The sequence below is a fragment of the Micropterus salmoides genome, unplaced genomic scaffold (assembly GCF_014851395.1).
Source record: "Micropterus salmoides isolate LMB-PRFRI ecotype aquatic unplaced genomic scaffold, ASM1485139v1 Ms_hic_scaffold_1927, whole genome shotgun sequence".
NCBI lineage: Eukaryota > Metazoa > Chordata > Actinopteri > Centrarchiformes > Centrarchidae > Micropterus > Micropterus salmoides.
Genome location: NW_024041070.1, coordinates 1 through 22,154, shown reverse-complemented (window position 1 = coordinate 22,154; position 22,154 = coordinate 1). Strand labels below are relative to the sequence as shown.

At 39.0% G+C, this 22,154-nt stretch overlaps 2 protein-coding genes across 2 annotated transcripts; both read right to left on the bottom strand.

Moving 5' to 3' along the window:
• Positions 1 to 666: 666 nt before the first annotated feature.
• LOC119911159 lies at positions 667 to 17,493 on the bottom strand (the record flags this gene model as incomplete). The annotated part of the gene is given in 15 exon segments (XM_038729970.1): positions 667 to 683; positions 2,371 to 2,892; positions 3,463 to 3,513; positions 4,771 to 4,860; positions 5,138 to 7,016; positions 10,302 to 10,494; positions 10,813 to 10,975; positions 11,216 to 11,329; positions 12,102 to 12,194; positions 12,314 to 14,117; positions 14,401 to 14,472; positions 15,022 to 15,214; positions 15,453 to 15,612; positions 16,039 to 16,152; positions 17,383 to 17,493. Coding segments are annotated over 14 exon segments (5,460 nt in total), but the record flags the coding sequence as incomplete, so codon positions are not given.
• A 221-nt stretch (positions 17,494 to 17,714) lies between these two features.
• Positions 17,715 to 22,149, bottom strand: LOC119911157 (zinc finger MYM-type protein 4-like; the record flags this gene model as incomplete). Its single annotated transcript, XM_038729969.1, has 5 exons — positions 17,715 to 19,197; positions 19,746 to 19,872; positions 20,588 to 20,836; positions 20,961 to 21,075; positions 22,093 to 22,149. Coding segments are annotated over 5 exons (795 nt in total), but the record flags the coding sequence as incomplete, so codon positions are not given.
• Between the last annotated feature and the right edge of the window lie 5 nt (positions 22,150 to 22,154).

The window sequence follows — 22,154 nt, the reverse complement described above, 5'->3', positions numbered from 1 at the left end:
CGAGTCCTGCCCTGCTTCCTGACCAGCGTCAGCTCTGGGAGATGCTAGCTAGCGCTAACCTCCTTCCCTCCTTATAACAGCACCTGTCACGTAATGTCCTTTGATAATTAAGAAAAGGAAGCTAGCAAAGCGTTGAGTGTTTCCATGCCTCACGTGTGTGGGTGAAAATGATTAACGTAAGTACCGCACTGATATTAATAAATGTGTGACATGTTAGCAGCAGTGGTCATAATTCAGCAGCGCGATGCACCAAATATAGGAGAACCGTATCTCTGGTATTGCACTTCAACATTACCTTATCAATGATCTCTTAATTTAAAAACGTAAACCCAGCTTTAATAGTTGAGCATATTTACAGTAAAAACCTTTTCAGTGAACTATGAGGGCAAAAAACATCAAAACAAAATAATCGTTCATTAATCGTAATCGAGGTAAAATGTTCAATTAATTGTGATTATGATTTTAGGCCAAATCATCCAGCCCATGTCACAACACCAGATTGTGTGTGACGTGGTTGCCAAAGTGTTATATATATAAAAGTTGCAATTCATACTTGTAAGTGTTGTTTTTATTATAATATTAGAAAACAATGACAAGAAATGTGTTCTCACAATGTCCAGTTTTGGGATTAAATCTTCACTTCTTTCATTCCAGTCACTGCAGCTGGAGTTTGTTCTTCTTTCCTATAAATAATGAAATCACATCGAGTGTACAGCCATTTTTGTTATAGAGTTAAAATTCTACACTATTGGATGGATTGCCATGATATTTTCTTAGACATTCATGATCCTCAGAAGTAGGGCTGCACAATTTGGAGAAAAAGTCATATTGCGATTATTGAACAATATTGCGATTTGATTACAATGGAACAAATGGTACTATGAGTTTACTTTCTTAATTATCAAGGAATGCGCAAAACACTGACATTTTGAAATATGTATTTTCAACTTGAACAAAGTTAAACAATATTTAACAATACCTAGTAAAACAGATGTAAAACAGAACAAGGGAAGTCTGTTGCTCTACGGAGGAGGCGGCTAGATGGAGCCTCTATCCACAAACTGGAGGAGGAACTGTACATGAGTGTATTAAATAAAGAGTATTATGTTAAGTTAATAGTTTATTGTTAGTATAAGAATAATATTTTAAATACTACATTAATTAGAATTTAATAATAGTATACTTTTTTACCACGTGTTGAATAATAAAACAGTTATAGCCGTTTCATTTTTGTGGTTTTTTTAAAAATTAAATCCTTGTGCAAGCAAACGGCTCTACATCGGTCTCTAATTTTTTAATGCTAAGTACTAAGTCAATAATCATATGTTCAACATTTAATGATTTGCTGTAGCACATCAAACTACCTTTTGAACGATTAGCAGCGGGGAGGGGAGGGTGGTTACGGTAGGTTGTTGTCTTAAAAGTTACTTGCACACTGCTCATAAATAATTTTTCTCATGCAGGCTTATCTGTTTTTATGAGTGTTACGGCAGAAAATTGTGTCCTCTTACATTTAATCTTTTATGTATGATCTTTTAATATTATCATTATTATTACTATTAATGTTATAGATATTTATTGTTTTTTTATCCTTAACCTTTCCTCTCCTTTACTCCTTATGTTGGTCTGTCCACATTTACTGGGGTTTAGGTCAGAGCTGTGAGATTGTTTTGGTGTTTTCCTCTCTTGTTGTTCCTCTCCTCTCCTGGAATGTTCATTCAAGGCTGAGAGAGGATCTCTGTTCCCCAAAACATAGAAACCTAGACTGTGTAAATGATAATGCATCCCTTTGCTCAAGGCCAGACGCCTGAAGCCGTCCTAGGCAGCAGGTCTCTGGACCAGCTGTATATGTGTTTTAGTACTTCTGTTTATTCTCTTTTGTTAAATAAATTCTTCAAAGACAACAGTTGGTTGTTACTCAATTCTTTGCTCAACCCCTCACCAGGAATATAATTTCCACGACAATGGGCACATGCGAGATCCCGGTGTGGGCGGAGATAATAAGCAGACTGCAGTGCACACAGAGAAGAAGTGTCACACACACACTTCTTCTGTTTTATTAAATCGCACACTTTTTGCGGTTATGTTATCACACATGACGACATTGCGATTAGATTAATTGTACAACCCTACTCAGAAGGTGAAGCCTACCGACTTTGGTGATCTCTTAACTTTTCCTCTAGCACCACCATGAGGTTGACATTTTTAGTGAAATATCTCAACAGCTATTGGATGAATTGTTGTGAAATTTGCTTCAGATGTTCAAGATCCCATGTAAATAATAATAATAATAAAAAATTCTACAGACAAATTTGTACAGACTTTGGCAATCCCTTGACTTTCCCTCTAGAGGCACCAGATTTATTTTACCTGTATCGAAGATGGCAGAGGGACTCCTGCCGTCCACATCCGTCCAGTTATTTTGTTCGCTTCCTTTCTTTTCATCCTCATGGTTCTCTGTATCAGTGTCCATGGTCTCTTCAAGGTCTGCAACAGAGGTGTCCCTGTTAGGCGAGCCGTCGTTCTTGGGCGTTGCTGCTGAGCCGTTTGTGTCACCATCTCCATCTTCTTCCTCATTTCTGGGAATGTCCTCATCGGTGTCCATGTCAAAGTCCACATTCATGTCCTCGTCATAATCACTAAAACAAATGTCTGCTGCATCCTCCTTGCTACGCGACAGTGTTTCTTCAGGTGTGTTCACAGCACAGCTCGCAGGCATTTTCTCTGACCCGTCATCCTTCTCTGTTTTCACCTCATCGTTTTTCTCATCATTCGGCTCAGATTCCTCATCTTGACCCCCGTACCTTTTTGTCCTGCCTCGGCCACGTTTCTTCACGGAAGAAACTCTGGAAACTCCGCTGGGTTTTTTAGCTCGGGAAAAGGAGGAACGAGCTACAGGAGATAGAGGGACAGTTATGTGAGCAGATTATCTACTATTTACTTTTTATTTATAACTAGTTTCATTCAGCCAGTGAAGTCTCAAATTTATTCTCAATTGGGTTGTTTTGGGTTTATCTTAAATCCACTGTAGATTAAAACTGTAGATCAAATAGATTTTCAGAGTCAATAAAAGCAAATATTTGTCACCAGCCAATGTCATACCAACTCCTGGTTAGTTAATAAAGGTCACATTTCAATCTGTAAATGTATCAAAATCACTCGTCAACAAATAAAGAGAAGTATCGAAATAACTTGTTTAGATAGATAACCACTCTTAGTTCATATTTTAGTTTTTGATTTATTTGGCCTCTTACTGTCCTATGCTGACAGCTGCTGATGTTAGTAGAAAAGTAAACACATGCAAACACAAAAACAGGCGCAACTAGCTCCATGGTCACCACACAAATATAAAAGAACCTCTTAACAAAACTTTGTGTGGTGAGTGTGAGCTGGAGTCTCATTAGATTACTAGTTGACAGTAATCTGTAGAGTCGTACTGGCAGCACAAGGCCTTTGCATTACCTTTGGATGTGGTGGCCTTGTCATGAGCAATGTCCCTCCCACGTTTTACATCTAAAAAGACAAAGAAAAGCGTCCTTTGGTACCGGTAACTTAGCAAGTAGTTAACTAAAAAAGCTTAACTTAGAGATAGTCAGAGAGTTAAAGTTTCAGAATTGTCAATACAGCAGTTGCGTTATGCCGACTGTTTAAATGCCTGTTGATAAGCTGGCTGTCACGAGCTACACCTACGTATTTGATAGACATAAGCAGAACAGTAAAAGACAAATGCCCAAGAGGTTCTGGCAATGACATGAGGGAGGGAGAATTTGATGGGGGAGAGATGACAGCGGACATGAGTATGTAAGTCTGCGTGTGAGAGTGTGTGTGAGAGACAGAGAGCACAGCACAGGCTAACTAAAACAGCAAGTTATTATTAACAACACTTTGTTTTAACTGTGTTATGTCTATGCTAGGGCAGGACTAAGAGAACAAGAAGTTAAATAAAATAGAAATATTTACTGCGGGTTTGAAGGGACGGGAGATAAAGCCGGGGAAAAGCGGAAGATTAGGTGCGTGCCGAACCGGGTTGGAAGACTGAGAGGCTGAACTCAGCAGGTCCAGAGCAGAATACGGGAATATTTTAAGACAGACGGCGTCCAAAAAGATCAGACAGGATGAGCGCTATTGAAGCGATATTGTTATTATACGTGATCACTCTTAACTTTTATTATAGCCTACCACATGTTCTTCTTCTTCAACTGGCCTAATATAATGATTTAAATGTGTTCATTATGTTGTTGTAGCCTACAGTTTAGGCTACTGATTAATTTTAAAATGTAGGTTATTAGACTTTTTTTGATCTGTAATGACATTAAGCAAATGTAAAATGAATAAACCCCGTAACTGCCACACATCTGTTGTCATCATTCAGTTTAAAGAGGGCTTCATTATGTGTTCCCTTTGATGCAAACTGGAGCATTACGTTCACTGCTGTGAGCGGAGTCAGGCGCGTGAAAAATAAACAAAAGAACCTCAACATTCAAATCTCAAAATTAAAAATCGAATGTGTACAAAATGATGAAATATTTGAATATTCGGTCCTAGTATGTAGCACTGCAAATGTTGTATAACAGGCCTGGATTAGGTAGAGACAAACAAATTTATCATAGGGTTCCTTGTTAGTTCAGAAATATACCTTTATATGCAACAAAATCTTTGAAAATGTTTAATTAATCTGTCTTAATTCAGATTTATTACAGGGTAATCTACTCTGAAAGAACATATAATACAGATCAATGGGTAGTAGAAGAGTTATTGCCTATTACGTACCACCCAGCTGAAAACTGCTTTCTGGTTCTTCATTTTCCTCAGCGTCACTGTTTTCGAGGCTGTCGTGCTCCACATCCAGCTCCAGTTCATCTTCAAAGGAAAGCAAACTATGTATACATCTGTACTCCCAGTAGCACGGGGTGATATGTTTTCAACTATCAAGACATTAATACAAGAATCTTGATATCACAATTTCTTTAAGACTAAAACTTTAATAATCAATATTTTGTTTATTTGATTTGAATAATCAGATTAAAATATGATTCATGGATTATAATTGCATTTTGTGAAAATTCAATGTAAAAATAACCTCGGGTCATTTATAAGAAACTCCACAGGAAACCTTAAACTACTGAACTGAACATACCTGCAACCTCAATCTCCTCAAGAGATTTTCCTTCAAATCTTTCAAGACATTCATTCTCCATTGCCGATAGTAGCTCCAAGATTTTTGCTATGTCAACAGCTGCTTCTGGCGTCTGATAATACTCGCTGTCGGTCCGAATGTCACGGCCCAGTAGTCTGGCCAACTGATCAAGCTCGTCATTTGTGAGGCTCAGAATCTGGAAAACTCTTGCAACGTGCCTCCGAAAAAACGTAGACCTGAGGTTCGCCGGGTTCTTTGCACCACACCGAGCTACGAAAGTGTTGATGCACTGGTGTCCGTGGTAGAAGCTTGTACATGTGGCAACAGGTCTTGCGAATAAGAAGGGATTGTTATTATGTACACCACATGCCTCTCTCTTGTTCACAAGCAGTGTTATTGCAGAGAGTAGTTTAGGGGTCAACGTAACGGCAACTTTTTTATCTTTGTCATTCCTTAGATTGATCTTCACAGTGTTCTTGGACAGAATTTGCTCAAACTGTGACTGGTAAACAGCAGCGTCTTCATGAAGCTCAGTCTCATCCCTTTCCTTAAATGACTTGATTGTTACTTTGGAAACGTCTACATTGTTTCTGTTTAAGAGTGACACTTGTGCAGCGGTCACTCTGAGAAGTGCATTGTAGACCGGAGGACTTTCATACATCGTCAGGCTTTCAACTGCAGACGCTGCCGTCTTCTCCACGCACTGGTAGAAAAGCTGCACGTCCTGTATGAACGACATGGTTTGTGGTTTGTTGACTCTTGATTTCGATTTGACGACAGAGCTCCATTCTTCTGCACACAACTTCATAAATGTCTCCGCTTCATGTGTCGTCTCTTCATCTGCCTCCGCTTTCAAAGCCCTGGCGAAGATAATTTGACCAATTTTCTTGAGCGAATTTCCCATTTTAAGCATAAGACTTGGTCTGTCACAGGACTTTATCTCTTCATTGAAACCAGCGAGCTCTCTGACAGCTTCAACCACTTTGCTGAAGTTTTCGGGTTTGACTGCATCTTCAAAGCTACTAATTGATTTTGTCCTCAATTTTAACAGGAGTCTCCCCATAAGCCTCAGCCTGTGTGGGATGTGGTCTCGTCGGTTTGTTTTACCTTCATTCATGTGGCACAAACACTGTGCCAGCAGCAGTATATGGGGATCACTCTCAATTACAGATGCAATCTCATCTTTCTTCAGTTTCGTCAATACCTCCCTCACATCTGATGAGATTTCTTTGAGGTCTGTTGACTCGGCAGCAGCAATCAAAGTTAAGACTTTAGTCTTGCCAACTCCTGGAAGTTTTGAGGATTTATTTGAAGCACACCTTTGCATGTGTCGCCACATGTCCTTACGGCTATACATGCCTTTACAATATAGACAGAGTGCATATGTTTTAACAGCGGTGGACATGTTTGATTTTCTTCTTTTCACTTTCAGTTCTCCACAGTGGGTCTTCAAAACCATTTGATTGTGTTTGTAATTTCCTCTGTTTCGTAACTTATCCAGTAGGATATTTCGTTCCTTAGAGTATAGGGGGAGTGCAAACACTTCAGCTATTTCGTCCTCTTCATTTCTGTGGGTGAAAAGGTGACGGGAAATTTTTGATTGAGCTTTACCGCAAACGTAACAATAATTTTTGTTGGTGCGGGAAGTGCCTTCCGGCTCTCCATCAGATGTAAAATCATCAGAGCTGTAATCATCGTCACTATCCTGCTGGATGCACGAGGCATCAACGGGTTGCTGCACAAAGCTCTGCTGTTCAGAAGAATCTGGATCTGGGTTGTTGTTTTTAGATCCATCATCGCTACTTGGTTCACCTTCAGGTACATAATCGTCATCAGAGCAGGATTCTGCAGAAGTGGAGGATCCAGCAGAGTCCTCAGCCTGCAATTATGAACAAGCAATTTTATACACATATCCAAAACAAGTTTGTGTAACATTACCCTCAATGTGCAAATTCTTAAGACTGTAGTAATTTCAGCTTCATTCAATACTCACATTTTCTTTAAACTTGTGTTTAACTTTGTTTTGCTTGATCTGTTCTCGTATCTGTCTCACTGTGGTTTGAGGTAGACCGGAGTAATGAACATACTTGTGCTGCTATTTCAGTTGTGTCATTTTAAGCCACATTTATTATTAGCGGTTAACAAGAGTCCCGCAGCAGATACCTACACCTACTTGATTTAATTAGAGTACGGGAGATTACTGACTTGCACTCGTTGTGTTCACGTTGTGTAGGGCTAAAGCAGAAAGTTTGCAGAAGAGATGGCTTTGTTAGATCACTAAAAAAGGAGAAGATAACAGAGTCTTCAACTTCCTTAATGTTGCACCAGCAGACAGTTGCAAATGACCTCTTAAATTGTGTAGAGTAATCTGACAATTTAATCTGATATTTTACATAAACAAGTATTATTTTGTGTGTAGGTATTTACAATAGTCAGTGAGTTAAGCCTCTTACTTCATGGTGTCTCCGTCTCACACTTGATGTCATTCATATTCAATAACATCAGAATAATATGAAATACGTTGACATACGAACACTTCATGGCCACATAACTTTACAGTAAGTACATCTAAATCATGGAATTTTATGTTAAAGATGTGCAACGTGGGCGCGCACAGAATAACTTGCGCACTGCTGAGTAGCAAAATCCAGCAATTCCAGTGACTGTGGCCTCTTACCCATAGAGCTCACTGGGACAGACCTGTTAATCTGGACACACTGTCAATCAACAAAGCCCTGCCTGCCAGCTGGATTTAAAGGGTTTAATAAACTACTTCACATAGCAAAAAGCTCAGGAGAGAGTGCAAATAATGCAAGTACAACTTATTATTTATTTGACTAGTAATCAATCTACACACTTGAGTTTTGTTTATAATGCCTATGAGCAGACATGAAACATTTTGTTATGTCAAAGTGGTGCCCTGTCAGTTAAGTTTTGTTTTAATCTCCTATGAAGTAGGCATCTCTATAACCGTCTTAGTCTTGGTATTGTGACTCTTCTAGTTTATAGAATGATGTCTGATTTCATTTAGTTTAGGTGTCAACTGTGCAGTGCATTTCGCAGAGGCAGGTTGTTTTATAGCTGCAATCTTTAACTTCTTTAATTTGTTACTGACATTATGCCACTGTGACGGGAGGTCCCTCCATGACCATCTTTAACTTGGGCCCGGGCAAAGTCATTTCGCCCCTAACAAGCACCCAATCAGTTCTTGCGGTCCACAGGAGAAGTTACATTTTTGAGGAGATCATTTGCAGCTTAGCATAACGCAACTTAATATTTTCACATCCATATCTCAATCTTTAGTGCTCCTGAAGCCAGACAAGCCACAGTGAGTGAATACACACAGGCTGCACAAAGCAACTTCTGCCACTCTGGATCTTTAGCTCTTACATCAACAGAAACAGGAACAGGGGTCAGTCAACTGTCTGACAACAAGATGAATAGAAGTCCAGTAATCACTGGTGTTTAGCTCTGGTCAACCAACTCCTGAGAAAAATGTCTGCTCTTTGTTTTGCTAATGTTCACGGTCACTTGTTTGGGGTACATGCTGTTTCCACCACCACAGCTCACGGAGTGGTCCGCTAACACCTAAAAACTACCGGTGTTATGCAGAGTTCCTGGCAGTTTAACGTCAAGATGATATAAAATATTACTGTAAGGTTGCAGCCGGAGTTTACCTGACTTTTCAACATGTTGCGGGATGCTGTGTCTACATACTCGCTCGAGCTTGAGCACGTGTACTACAGGCAGAGTGGGCGTGTCTGCAGCGCCAGGAGAGACGTAGCTTCAAACCACACAAGCGCTTCCTCGGTTTGTCAACAAAGCAGACGCACTTTGCGAACTATGTAATATGAGCCCATGGACACCACAAAGCCTGTCTGTTAAAGAGGTTTCAAATCCACGCAAACCAAGGGAGGCAACACGACAGCATTTCCCCCGACAGACATGTCAAACGAGAGTGATTCATTGTGTGACAAGCAAACATTTTTAGCATCGGAGTTTGACGAGGAAATGAAGGGCGATGTTCAATTTGTCTTAGTTTAGCCAAGCTTACCCAAGTGGCAAACATCTCTACTTTAAAATACAACGTTAACTTTACCAGAACATGCAAGCTGCAAAAAAAAAATAAAAAAAAAATCAGGCAGTATGCAGATAAACAACACAAATTATGAGTCATTTATAATGAAATCACTACTGGTATTGGTGATCGTGGCCGACATGGCATGTACATTTTTGTCAATTGTTTATATTAGAGCGCAGACCTTCCTGAAGGAGGTGTATTGAGTCGTGACTGTTTAATAAGTGATATTTGGTTGCAAATACATAAAGTTAACTATCAAAGATATCAGATTACTGCATACCATGTAAAAGCTTTCATAACAATGACCTTGATCTATTTATCTACAGTAATCTAATTATTAATGTACTAATTCATTGTCAAAAACATACCTACAAGTATGAAAAAATAACAAGTCCTCAGCACATAACTACACTTAAATTTATCATGAAAATAATTAACCTAAATGACATTAACTTTAAGTCAGGTGGCCCTGGTTATAAAGCTCAAACTCAGGATTATCATCATGTTCACTACAGTAGTGATTTAAAGTAGACTGAACAGGCATGACTCAATACACTTCCTCGGCAGAAGTCTGTGTTTTACTGAGGGCATTTTCTTGTTTTCTTTCTTTGTTTCGTCAAATTATATATAAAAGATGACAATTAATGATAACAGGCTCTCAAAAGCTCTACAGCAGATATAATATTTTCAGTTTTTTTAATTAATGAAATATAATAATTTATTATTCCATTAGATTTTTTGCTGTGGCATTGTTTCAATATCAAAGTCACCATTTTTGTATCGTGACAACACTAATTCCCACCACTTTATCAGTTTATTGGGTGCACCTACACAATCTAAAGCAAAAGAATACACTTACAAGTCCCACCTTTGCAAAGCTTATTAAGTTCAGATAGAGATATTCAGATTCAAGGTGTTGTATTGGACTATACTGGAATAATTTTTAAGAATATTTTGTCATTAACTTGGGAAGCAGAACAGTAAACACATTTGTAGACACATCTACACTAGATGTCAATAGATACTTATTACATTTATTACATAGTAGAAAAAAGCAAGACACTTTGCAGAAAATAAACCTACCGTTGAGCGCCACGGGTAAGAGGATTCCCCATAGTTGTAAGTTATCTCCTCGCCTGGAGATATTTCTTTCACTGCAAACAGGCACAAGTGTGGCTTTCCCTTATAAACAACTGTCCTCATTTCACAGTTGGGACTTATGTGATCGTCATTCACGAGTCTTCCGAGGGTCCCATCCTCTTTCGAAGCATCAACGCTGCAAGTAAAACACTCTTAATGAAACTTCCACCGGTCTTAAAACCACTCTTATCACACCGACTGGGACTGATTGAAAATGGATGTTAAAATATTGTATCTTAGGTCATCTTTCTGCACACACACAAGAAATTCATGCAGCATGCATAACAGGAGGTAGTGAAAAACTGAGTTTGACTTGATGCTGCTATGCTTCTTCCTTTGTTTTTGTTTTTTACATCAATCTTTATCTTGGGTTTTGTAAAGATTCTCTATAACAGAAGCCAATATAGGACCATTTAATGCTGCTCCTTGAAAGAAAAAAAAGCAGTAAACTCACCGCCAGTTTGTTCCAATCCATGAGAAGTCAAACAAGTAATTTTTCAGAGAATCACCACATTTCTTTCTCCTGGTTTCTTTGTGAGAGATGGCAGAGATTATCCCACGATACTCAACGACAAAGGTGGACGGTTCAATGGGTTGATGGGTAAACACACCTCTCCCTGTAAATGCAAGAATAAATACAATAGTCCAAGTTATATCCAATCATTGTCTAAACATCCCATTGATAGGCTGGAAGGAAAACCTCCTATTTACCAGTGGATATTGGCTTCAAGCTCATTACAGGATATATCACTTGTTATTTTTCCGTTTTCACAGAGCTAAGAGAATCATTTTTCTTATTTAAGGAAATCTCGACTTAAATGAGAATACCTGTTAAAAAGTAAATAAAAAGTAAAAACCTTTTATGGGGTCAATGAACCTTTCTTCCAGGAAGCCTTTGTCTCTGCAAACCTTTATGTGCTCCAGGGCATCTTGCTCAGGAGTCAGTTGTGTGCCTTCTTGTTCCACAGCATCTGGAAATGTTATCAAAACAATGTATAAATATTAAAGCAAAAGCAAGACCAACAGTGGTCTCATGCACAAACCCTGCATTTGTTTTGGAAAACAGAAGACGACATGTTTAACTGGTTTTAAGCATGCCATCATACATGGTAGATTTCTGGTTTAAAGAAGTACTCCATTTTTATTATACATTTGGTTATTGTTGCAGACACATTATTTGAAATAACACTGTTCCAGACAGCACAACTAAAGTTTCATGAACCACCAAAACAACATGAGGTAAAACTACAAGTTAAATAATATAAAATATATTTTTTTTATTGATTTATGAGGCACTTTGTGACATGTGGTCTAAAAAACAGTTCTTATTTATTTCTTGAATGTATAGCATTTGTGATACGTAAAATATTTGGCAAGCTGGTTTGGATGATTGCAAATAATTTAAAAATCCTTACCTCATGCAACCTGTGTCAGACTTCTTAACACTCTTCTTCTGTGGTGTCTTTACATTACACTGTCCTTATTCTACATTAATCCCCAATAACCTCATCATGATTTCTATGGTTTCTTTTATTTGTGTTTCCTTCAGATCAGTAATTAATATCAATAACATGAAATAAAATATTTCGAATTATTTAGTCTGTATTAAAATTGTCAAAAGGCACAAGTAGCAATGCACATTATCAACTTCAGTGTCACTTGCTATCTCTGAAAAGAAATCTATTCAACAAAAAAAAAAACTACTATTACAGGAAAATATGTACGGGGATCCTCACAACCTACCACTCTGCTGACATGAAAGATCTGATTCTTCATTTTCCTCCTCAGCGTCACTGTTTTCAGGGTTGCCCTGCTCCACATCTGGCTCCAATTCATCTTGAATAAAAAGAAAGTATGATTATACGTACAGCATGAGTCATTCAGATTTTAAGAAATTATTTGTTTTTACTAAACAAGCACTGGCAGGACAGACGTGTATTACACTGGACACGTACCTTCAATCTCAATTTCCTCCAAAGAGTTTCCTTTGAATCTTTCAAGAGAACCCTTTTCCATTGCCAAAAGAAGTTTAGCTATTTTTGCAAGATCCACAGCTGCTTCTGGCAACCGATAATAGTCCCTGTCAGCCCGGATGTCATGGCCCAGTAGTTTAGCAAGGTGATTGAGCTCATCGTTCTCCAGGTTGAGAATCTGGAAGACTCTTGCAATGTGCTTGTGAAGATGCACCGACCGGAGATGTTCTGGGTTCTTTGCGCGACATAGCCTGGATATAGCCCTGATGCAGATCCTTCCGTGGAAGTGGCTTGTAGCAGAAGCGTCAGGCTTTGCAAACAAGTAAGGATTGTCTTGATGTACACCACATGTTTTCCTCTTGCTCATGAGCAGTGTTAATGCACTGACAAGGTCAGAGGTCAACAAGACAGGAACGTTTTGGCCAGTCATTTTCTCGATATTGATTCTGATGAAGTGCTTGGACAACACTCGGGTAGCGTCATCCCTCTCCTGGAATGTCTTCAGTGTCATTTTCGAAACTTCAGGGGCACATTTGTTTAAGACTGACGCTTGTGCAAGTATCACTCTGCAAAGTGCACCGTAGACCTGTGGGCTCTCACTCACTGTCAAGTTTTCAGTGGCAGAAGCCGATGTTGTTTCCAGGTACTTGTAGAAGACCTGCACGTCACGTGTGAACGGTATGGTAGACGGGTTGTTTACTTTTTGTCCACTCAACGAAGCGAGAGCTGTGTGGGAGACAAGCTCACTCCATTCCTTTGCACACAATTTCATGAATGTCTTTGCGTCGCTCATCATCTGCTCATTGCCATCATGTTTAGAGAGGACAATGGTACCTATCTTTTTGAGTGAATGTCCCAATTTCAAAGCAAGACTTGGTTTGTTGTAGCCCTGCAGCTTTTCATTGAAACCAGCAATGTCTTTGACAGCCTCAACAACTTTGTAGAAGTTTCTGGGTTTGATAGCATCTTCGAAGCTAAATACTGACTTTTTATGCAGCGCTAACAAAAGTCTTCCCATTTCTCGCAGCTTCTGTCTGATGTAATCATGTTTATTTGGATTATTTCTATACTTCTCGCACAGATACTGTGCCAGCTGTATTATAAGGAAATCATTTTGAACTGCAAATGCAATCTCATCTTGATTCATTGTTAGCAGCATCTTCCACACACCAGAAGGGAGTTTGTGGGAGAATGGTGAATCTGCAAGAGCCATCTCACTTAAGACTCTTGTCTTGTCACCAGTTGCAGAGTTTGATGTCGTCTTTGATTGACATCTAGCTACATGCCTCCACATCTCCTTACGTTTGAACATGCCTTTACAATATAGACAATGCACGTATGTTTTAGCACTGGCGGTGCTTGTTGGTCGTCTTCTTAGTTTTAATGGTCCACTTTTATTCTTCATCACCTCTTGATTATGTTTGTAATTTCCCCTGTTCCGTAATACATCAAGTAATCTTTTTCGTTCCTTGGAGAGTTTGGGAAATGCAAAAGCTTCAGCAATTTCAGGCTCTTCATTAGCATGCCTTAAAAGATGTCGAGCGATTTTAGTGAAACCTGCCCCGCAAACATAACAGTAATTTTTACAGGTGTAGGAAGAGTCCATGGGCTTTCGTACAGGCCTGCTGGGCTCATATTCTTCATCCGAGTTGAGTTCATCGGGACTGAAAGCAGCCTCGTCCTCCAGCTGACTGTTAGTGTTGGCAAAACTGTCCTTATCCTGACTTGGTCCACTGTCAGGTAGTTCGTCATCATCAGACTTTTCAAAGCTGGAACCTGCTGAGTCCTATAGAATTATACACAGAAAACAAGCAATCTACTAGACTGTTCAGAGTAGATACATAACCTAGCTCTGTCCAAAGGTTCTCATCACCTCTAAAACTCACTAATAAACAGCAGAGATTCCAAGAGGCTACTGAAACCACACTTTTTTTTAAATTGAGCTTTAGTTGTGTACAAAAGCAGTGTGTGTACAAAAGCAGTGTGTTTACATGTTGCTAATACTGCCTCATTTACTGGAGTGTGAACTGTAACAGCTGCTCAAAGCATTAATTTAGTCTTTTACATACCCCTTCAGTCCTTGGTGTTGATGAAGTAGCATTAAAGCCTGTGTTTGAGGTACTCGATCCATCATAGGAGTCCTGTAAAATGCCAAGTGTGTGTGTGTGTGTGTGTGTGTGTGTGTGTGTGTGTGTATACATATATATTAAAAATATAATAAAATCGTGAAAGTCTGAAATAAAAAAATTGATTTTAAAAATACATTTCATTTTTTAAAATTTTATTTCATCCTGCTTCTTTCAATAATAATCAACTTATGGGCAATTTTTATTATTCAAGCGATTAACGCCAATTGTCCCAAAGGCCATTACACAAAGTGCCCCATTTATTAATTACAACAAACGTAACACGGCCAATTATGAGACTGTCTGAATAAGCAGATACAATTTAATGGAAATATCTGTGACAATCACATACTACATCCTCCAAATTAAAAAACAAGTCGAATCAACACTTCTCTAAAACACTTTACACAAAAAATAGAGTTATAATATTAATGGAAATAGGATTTATTGCAGGAATGTTGTATTAGACAGCATTGATTTTAGCAATGTGTACCTAATAAAAGTAACAAGTGACTGTAATTCTAATTAAAAAAATCAAAAGTTCCTTCTATAACAAAAACCTACCGTTGAGCGCCACGGGTAAGAGGAGTCCCCATAGTTGTAAGTTATCTCCTCGCCTGGAGATATTTCTTTCACTGCAAACAGGCACAAGTGTGGTTTTCCCTCATACACAACTTTCTTCATTTCACAGTTGGGACTTATGTGATCGTCATTCACGAGTCTCCCAAGGGTCCTATCATCTTTCGAAGCATCAACACTGCAAGCAAAATACCCTTAATGAAACTTCTACCACTCTTGACTGCACACCATATAAGTCTGTGTGTGTGTATTAAATTATTTTTGCAACCGTCCTACTTTATACTGCAACTGATGAACAATTTCCATTGGGAAAAATAAATTCTAGCCTATCTTATATTGTCTTCTTATAAAATAAACTGTAGAAAACCTAACCAGGCTCTTTATGACAAAATTGAAAAAACAAGCAAATAACTTACCACCAGTGTGCTCCTTTCCATGAAAACTCAAACAAAAAATTGTTCAGAGTATCACCACATTTCTTCCTAGACGATGTGTCTTTGTGAGAAACGATATTCCCCCGATATTCAACAACAAACATGGATGGTTTAATGGCTTTGTGGGTGAACACTCCTCTCCCTAGAAAAGCAAAGATTAACAAGAAAACATTAATCCAGTGTAATGCAGGTCCAATTGCCAAAACCAATCGTTATTTGCATGACCATTGTTTTACTTTAACCAAACAAATATATAAGAAATAGTATTTTTTAAGTCTTTTACTATGAAGTAATTCACATTTTCCATCAGTTTGCATTGTCCAACTCTAAACTGGGTTGCCATTCATTTTAAGTCTGAATACCCATGCTTGATAAATATACAAAATCTTTTAACTTGATTATAAAGCACCAATGTTTAGTTTTGTGCATCTTAGTTGGAAGGCACTTCCAATCATTAACACAGTAAATGTATTGAAGCACATCTACAGTAAACGGAAAATAATTCTGAAGGACACCAGAAATCCCTTCAATATCAATACAGCGAGTGCTCTCAGAAATGTAACCCTACCTTTAGAAGAGTCTATAAACCTTTCCTCCAGGAAGGGTTTGTCTTTACAAGCAACTATGTGCCCGAGGGCATCTTGCTCAGGAGTCAGTTGCCTTCTCTTCTTCTCCATGACATCTGGAAAGTTTTTCAAAGATACTAATTAGGTTTGGATGATATGAGATCTACTGAGCATAATGTTCTTTGCAAAAACAAGAGGCACAAAATAGCATGTTTGGCAGAATATTATAAAAGTATTTTAATCACTTGCTGCTTCCAAGCAACAGGTTAGTCACACCTCTAACATTTTTCTTACAATTCTCTTGTATAGACTGTCCTACTCATTAACTCTTACTTCTTTCCCTAGGTATTTACCCTACTGATGCCGTACTCGCTATTAGCTCATACTAGTATTTATTGCTGTTCTTACTAGTATCTATTATAGATCTCTTACTGTATTGATGATTGTATGTTGTTCCTGAAATGTAAGTCACTTCAGATAAAAGCATCTGCCAAATGAATAAATGTATTCATCCAACAAAGACACCTCGGTGCTACATGGTGTGTTCCCTAGGTGAAACACTGTGATTTTGCAATCACTCAGCATCGCTCAGCAAGGAGCAACCATAGACACAGTGTGCAGAACACACATACATTTTAAACAAAACAACAACCATGTAGGCAGGGAGAGAGCAAACCAATAGTGAGGTAAGAGCATGGTGCAAAAGATTGTGGAATAAATAAATATTTTTGTGCAGGGGTTGTGTTGGATAGTAAATACACACACATATATAAACAGTATTGAAATACAGAAGTAACAAATACATAATAATAAGTGGCAGTAAACAGTAGTATGTTACTAGAACTGTTATTTGAACTGTTAAGCTTTTAAAACTAAAGCAGTACTAGTTACCACATTATTGTTAGTAACATTATGTCAATTATGTCACGTGAAATAAAAAATCTCCTGTCTCCATTGGCTGCTAAAGCCAAAAACAAAAAGGCAAAGTATCTTCATGTGTGTGACTACAAACCACATGTGGACATTAACAGAAATGCATTTGTGTTGAAACTAAGAAAAACAACAGTAATGTTAAAGTTAGCTGCTTGGGTACATTGGCTGTTATGCATCCTGTCAGGCAATGTCTATTTGTGTTTATATCAAAACAGTATTGTTAAGATACTAGTCTCAGACTCCTGTTTAACTAACCTTAGTCAGTAATGTACACAAGCATTGCTAGCATGCCAACATTAACAAGCAAGTGCTGGATAAGCTATTAGCTGTTAGCCACCACTTTATCGATTGCTTTTGACTTAAATACATGTAACGCAGTACGATCAATATATATTTTAAACAGCAACACTTACCTTTGTTTCAAAATCCCCAAGTACAAGAAAGCAGAATTACAAGTGGTGCCACAACAGAGGCAGCCATATCTCATTTCTTTCCTGTTTTCAGACCCCGTGACGATGACGCTGTATTGTGCTCCAGCCAATCACAGATTGAACGTCACAGTCCTGCTCGGGAAGCAGCGAATCAGCGGCCGTGAATGTCTCCACCGCAGGGAGCAGCGGTGGACAGTCAAACACACGAAATTACTGACATGGGTGGTTTATGAGGACACAGGGAAAATATTTAATATCAACTGTCCCTTTATTCAGTAACTTATACCCCAGTAATTGTTGAGTCTCTTAGGAAACACTGTTTTTAAATGCTTTTATTCATAAAGAACATACAATAGAAAATACTCACAACCTTGGCATCCGTACTCTAAAGGACTGGGGTTAATATAACCAAGACATACATGAAGGGACAGTATTTAACTTTCTTTTTTTATACAATACCTGGTGGTTATGCAAAACACTCAAAGTCTCAGAAGACGCTTTGGATGAAATAGCATGTCTAAAATCCTCAATCCTCAAATTCTTTTGCTCAATTCAGTGTGTTCAGAGAAGGGACTAGACCTTTAAAGGTAAAATTATCTGTTGAGCAGTGTGTGTTGAAGCAAGGTTTTTTGTGTGAATTGATCTTGTAGATTTTGCCATGGTTTGTTGGAGAAGCCTCTCAAACAGCAATTCCACCAGCTATAGATATAAAGGAACCATCCACAGCGTATTAAAAACTGCAAAGGTATTGGGTCTGGAAATAAACGTGGGCTTTTTCACTGACAAACTGAATCCAAATCATGGCATTGATTAAATCTGTTGAGCACAACACACAATGTGTGTTGAAGGAAGTTTGTGCGTAAATTGATCTTGTACATTTTACCGTGACTTGGAGAAGCAATTCTACCCACAGAAATGGAGGAAAAATCCACAGTGTATTAAAAGGGTATTAAAATCTGTAAAAATATTGGGTCTGGAAATAAGCATTGGCTGTTTCACTGACAAACTGAATCCAAATTATGGCATTGATGAAACTAAACTGTTAATTTGCCAGTGAACACCTACATTACAAAAAGCCCAGTTTCCGTTTGTCTTCTGGGGTGGACATTTGCTCACCGACACCAACAGAAATAAAAAAATGTTCCCCATTATAGCTCAAACAAGAACAAAATAACCCCGAAAAAACTTTCACAGGAATTTAACGAATCATAACACGTGGAAGGAAAAAAGTAGCCATGATAAGCAACCATTCACTGGATAAAACACCAAAGGACAGCTACGTGTCCTGCTGAGGAGAAGTAAAAAGTCCGAATGCTGAGCTGAGTCTTGCATCTCACCTACACAAACACTGCATTTGAAGATCTCTAAATCCTGATCAATGTGTGGTTTAGGAAGTATGACTTTCTTGGCAGTTCAAGCACACTGTATTTATGTATGTGAGATTTATTCCGTCCATTGATGTTTATTGGGCTATGTTTTGAATGAACATTTCAGTTTATTTACAAACATTTACACCACAAGCTGATGTTGCACCAATAAAGCTCATTTCATCACTCTGAATCCCCATTGTCCTCCTCGTCAGGTATAAATGGCGGGTCACTGGAAGTCTGCTTCGCCGTCCCTCCGTCTTTCCTCGTCTTTAGATGCAGCTCTCTGACGGTGAGGATGCGGATGAGCATGGCTTCCATGGTGCTATCATCCAGAGGGGTGGAGGAGAACCACAAGGGGCTGTTGGGGACGCAGCAGCGCTCGGGGTGAAGGTAGAACAGGTTGGTGCGCTGCTTGACCGACTCCGAGCTGGATGGCAGACAGTTGTTAATGTCAACATAGGAACCAGGGGATTGAGGAGACCAATGTGCAGCACTAAGTTTCAGTTTAGTCTCACGTGTATGATAGAAACATTAAAAAGGAACTTGGTAGGACAAGACAGTCGAAGAAAAGCCAGTGGGTATAAATAATAAATGGACTGTACTTGTATAGTGCTTTTCTAGTCTTCATGTCACATTCACCCTATTCACAGACTGGCTGGCTGTGTGATGCCAGAAGGAAGACACCACCTGCTCATCAGAAAGGTAGCAATTTGGATACAGTGTCTTGCCCAAGGACACTTCAACACGCAGGGTGGGGGAAGCCACAGCCACCCCACATAGGCTTGGGCAAAGTTACAGTTTTTAAAAAAGTGGCAATACGGGAAATGAGAGTATCATACAAACAATATCCTTTACAGCCCAAGACAAGTTCCAACAGCTAGTTAAGCAGCCACCTTATTACAGAATGAGTTGAAGTAAGCAGATGACTTCAAACAGCCTGAGACATTTAAGAGTTCAGTGTGGTACTATACTCACCACTTGGAGAGGTAGAACTCGTACAGTCTGACTGGACAGCGGAGAGGGTTCTCTGTGTTCTCCATCATCTCCAGAACATCGTCTTTACTCTCCTCCTCCTTACGCTTCTTTGCCGGAACCTCTGGATCTGAAGAGGAAACAGTACACAAATACATTTACAGCATTTCTACTATAAATCTATTTCAGGTAAATGTTGTGGTAGCACTTTTTAACACAGAACAGAACTGCAGGTAAATATATTATTAATGAAAACTATACTTGGAATAACACTAAGGGGCTTTCCTATTGCCTTCTCAGACGGCTCTGCAACAAACCAAATAGATCGATAAATTAATGAAATAATTATCTCTTGTGAGAATTTACCGTCTACAGTGTGTGTTTTTTTAAAACAGCAGACTAAAACTGTCTTATATGCATTATGGTAAAAATTCAGGTTTTAATCAGGTTCAGGACTCTCAATCAAAACTACACAAATGTGCTGCTGCATATGTATTTTGAAGTTTATGCTGGCCTTGGTGCCAATTGCTTTTTCTTTATGTAAAATTTAATGGTTCAGATTTTTAGATTTTTCTGCAATATCTCCAGAAGTTTCATGATCATTTTGTGCAGCTTTTCAGCACACAATCAGGTAATGTGAATGATCTTTTGCAAAACATTTCTGCATGTAAATTGCTTGACTTCCTCAAAACCATTTATATAAAAGCAAAGAATTTGTGATGGTTAAAATACAAATTTGAGGATTCCAATGTAAGAGGACTGTTGATGTGTTTTAATATTTTAAAGTCTATGTTATTACGTTAGATGTTGGTATGGAACAAACAAACTCTCAGCCACTTTGGTACCTGGCTCTGCCTCATTTATGGATATCGGGGGGTAGAAGCGCAGGAAGGTGGTCTTGGTGTTGTTCTGGTTGGTTTTGGTGCAGCGCATGACATGGGCGAAGGACAGCTGGCGGTGCTGCTCCACCGTGGTGAAGCCAAAGTACTTGCAACAGAAGAAGAGCAGAGTGTTGAGGAGGACGATGGGAGAGTACGCTCCCAACTGTTTACAGTCCCACAGGAACTCCTCCTCCACCCTTGAATGGATATAACCTGCAAAGAGGGAGAGGGACCGGTTTCAAATCTGGAAAAATGTGGGTATGTTTGTGTAAAACAGAAACTGACAAGAATACAAACTGAATATTTGACGAAACAAAATGTAACATTTATAACTCACCACTTGATGTGACTGAGGGCTTGAAAACTCTCAGCATATTAGTGAACTCAGTGGAGAACTTGTTGTAGAACCGATCCATGAATATGTTCTCCACACGACCGTTCTCAAACAGGTACTACAGAGAGACAAAAGGTTACAATGAGAATACCTGCCATATTTTTTCCTACAATATATTATTTTGTTAGTTGTACTTGAGCAAAGCACAATTGCTGGCCATCCAATTATTACTGTTAAAATCATTGTCAAGTTTGGACTTGAGCGAATGTGTGAAAAGTGGTGATGTTCACAGTCGGTATGTTTGATTTTGATATGATGGGGACTGTTCAGAGATGTTTGTCCATCTTTTTTAGGGTTTTTACCCAGGGGGGTCTGTTTTAACTGCACCGTGCCAAGTCAAGCTGTGATGATGTGTTTCTACTGCAGCCTCAGCAGAAGATAACAAGCAGAGCCGTGCTGCTTTGGTTCTGCTTGGTTTCGGCTCCAACTACAGCTAATCCGTGATGGTCCACGCCCCTTAGCCGTGTCATCAGTAGCTAAACCTGTGTATCTGTGCGGGAGACTGGAGAGAAAGCTCAGTTTTCTCTCTGTAGTCAGCTCTCAATACTTTTTTCATGTCTTCACGAAACTGTGTGTTTTGCTGATTAATATCACTCCTGTGTTCCTGTATGTACTTTCACATATCAGCATTATTCTACTGTTTAGTGATCACTTTCAGCCATATTAGATCTCTGTTATGTTACTGCTAGTGTGTACCCAACTTTTCCTGCTATTGTAGCTTCACATGAAAACTTATCCCGCCAGTGGAAAATTTTCATGTGAAGCTACAATAGCAGGTGGGATGCTTTTATTGTGAAAAGTTATAGGAAATACAATGTGTCAGCAAATTAGCGTTGCTCTTCTATAATAACAAAAGGTCTAATCAACCAGATATGGAAATATTATGCGCTATTCGGTACAGAAAAAGTGAGCAGAAAAGGGCTGCAGGCGACACCTACAACACACCAACATGGTTAACAACTTCACCTTGCTGTGCCGGGCAGTGGAAAAAACATGCGCACTTTGCAGGCATGGCTTGACTGCTTGTGGCCGTTCACTGACCCCACTTATGTGTTGTGTATAACAAATATCTTGCCTGTTGAATGCCGAGGCAGAGGTAGAACAGGCTGTCGGGGGAGTAGGGCTCTCCATTCGGTC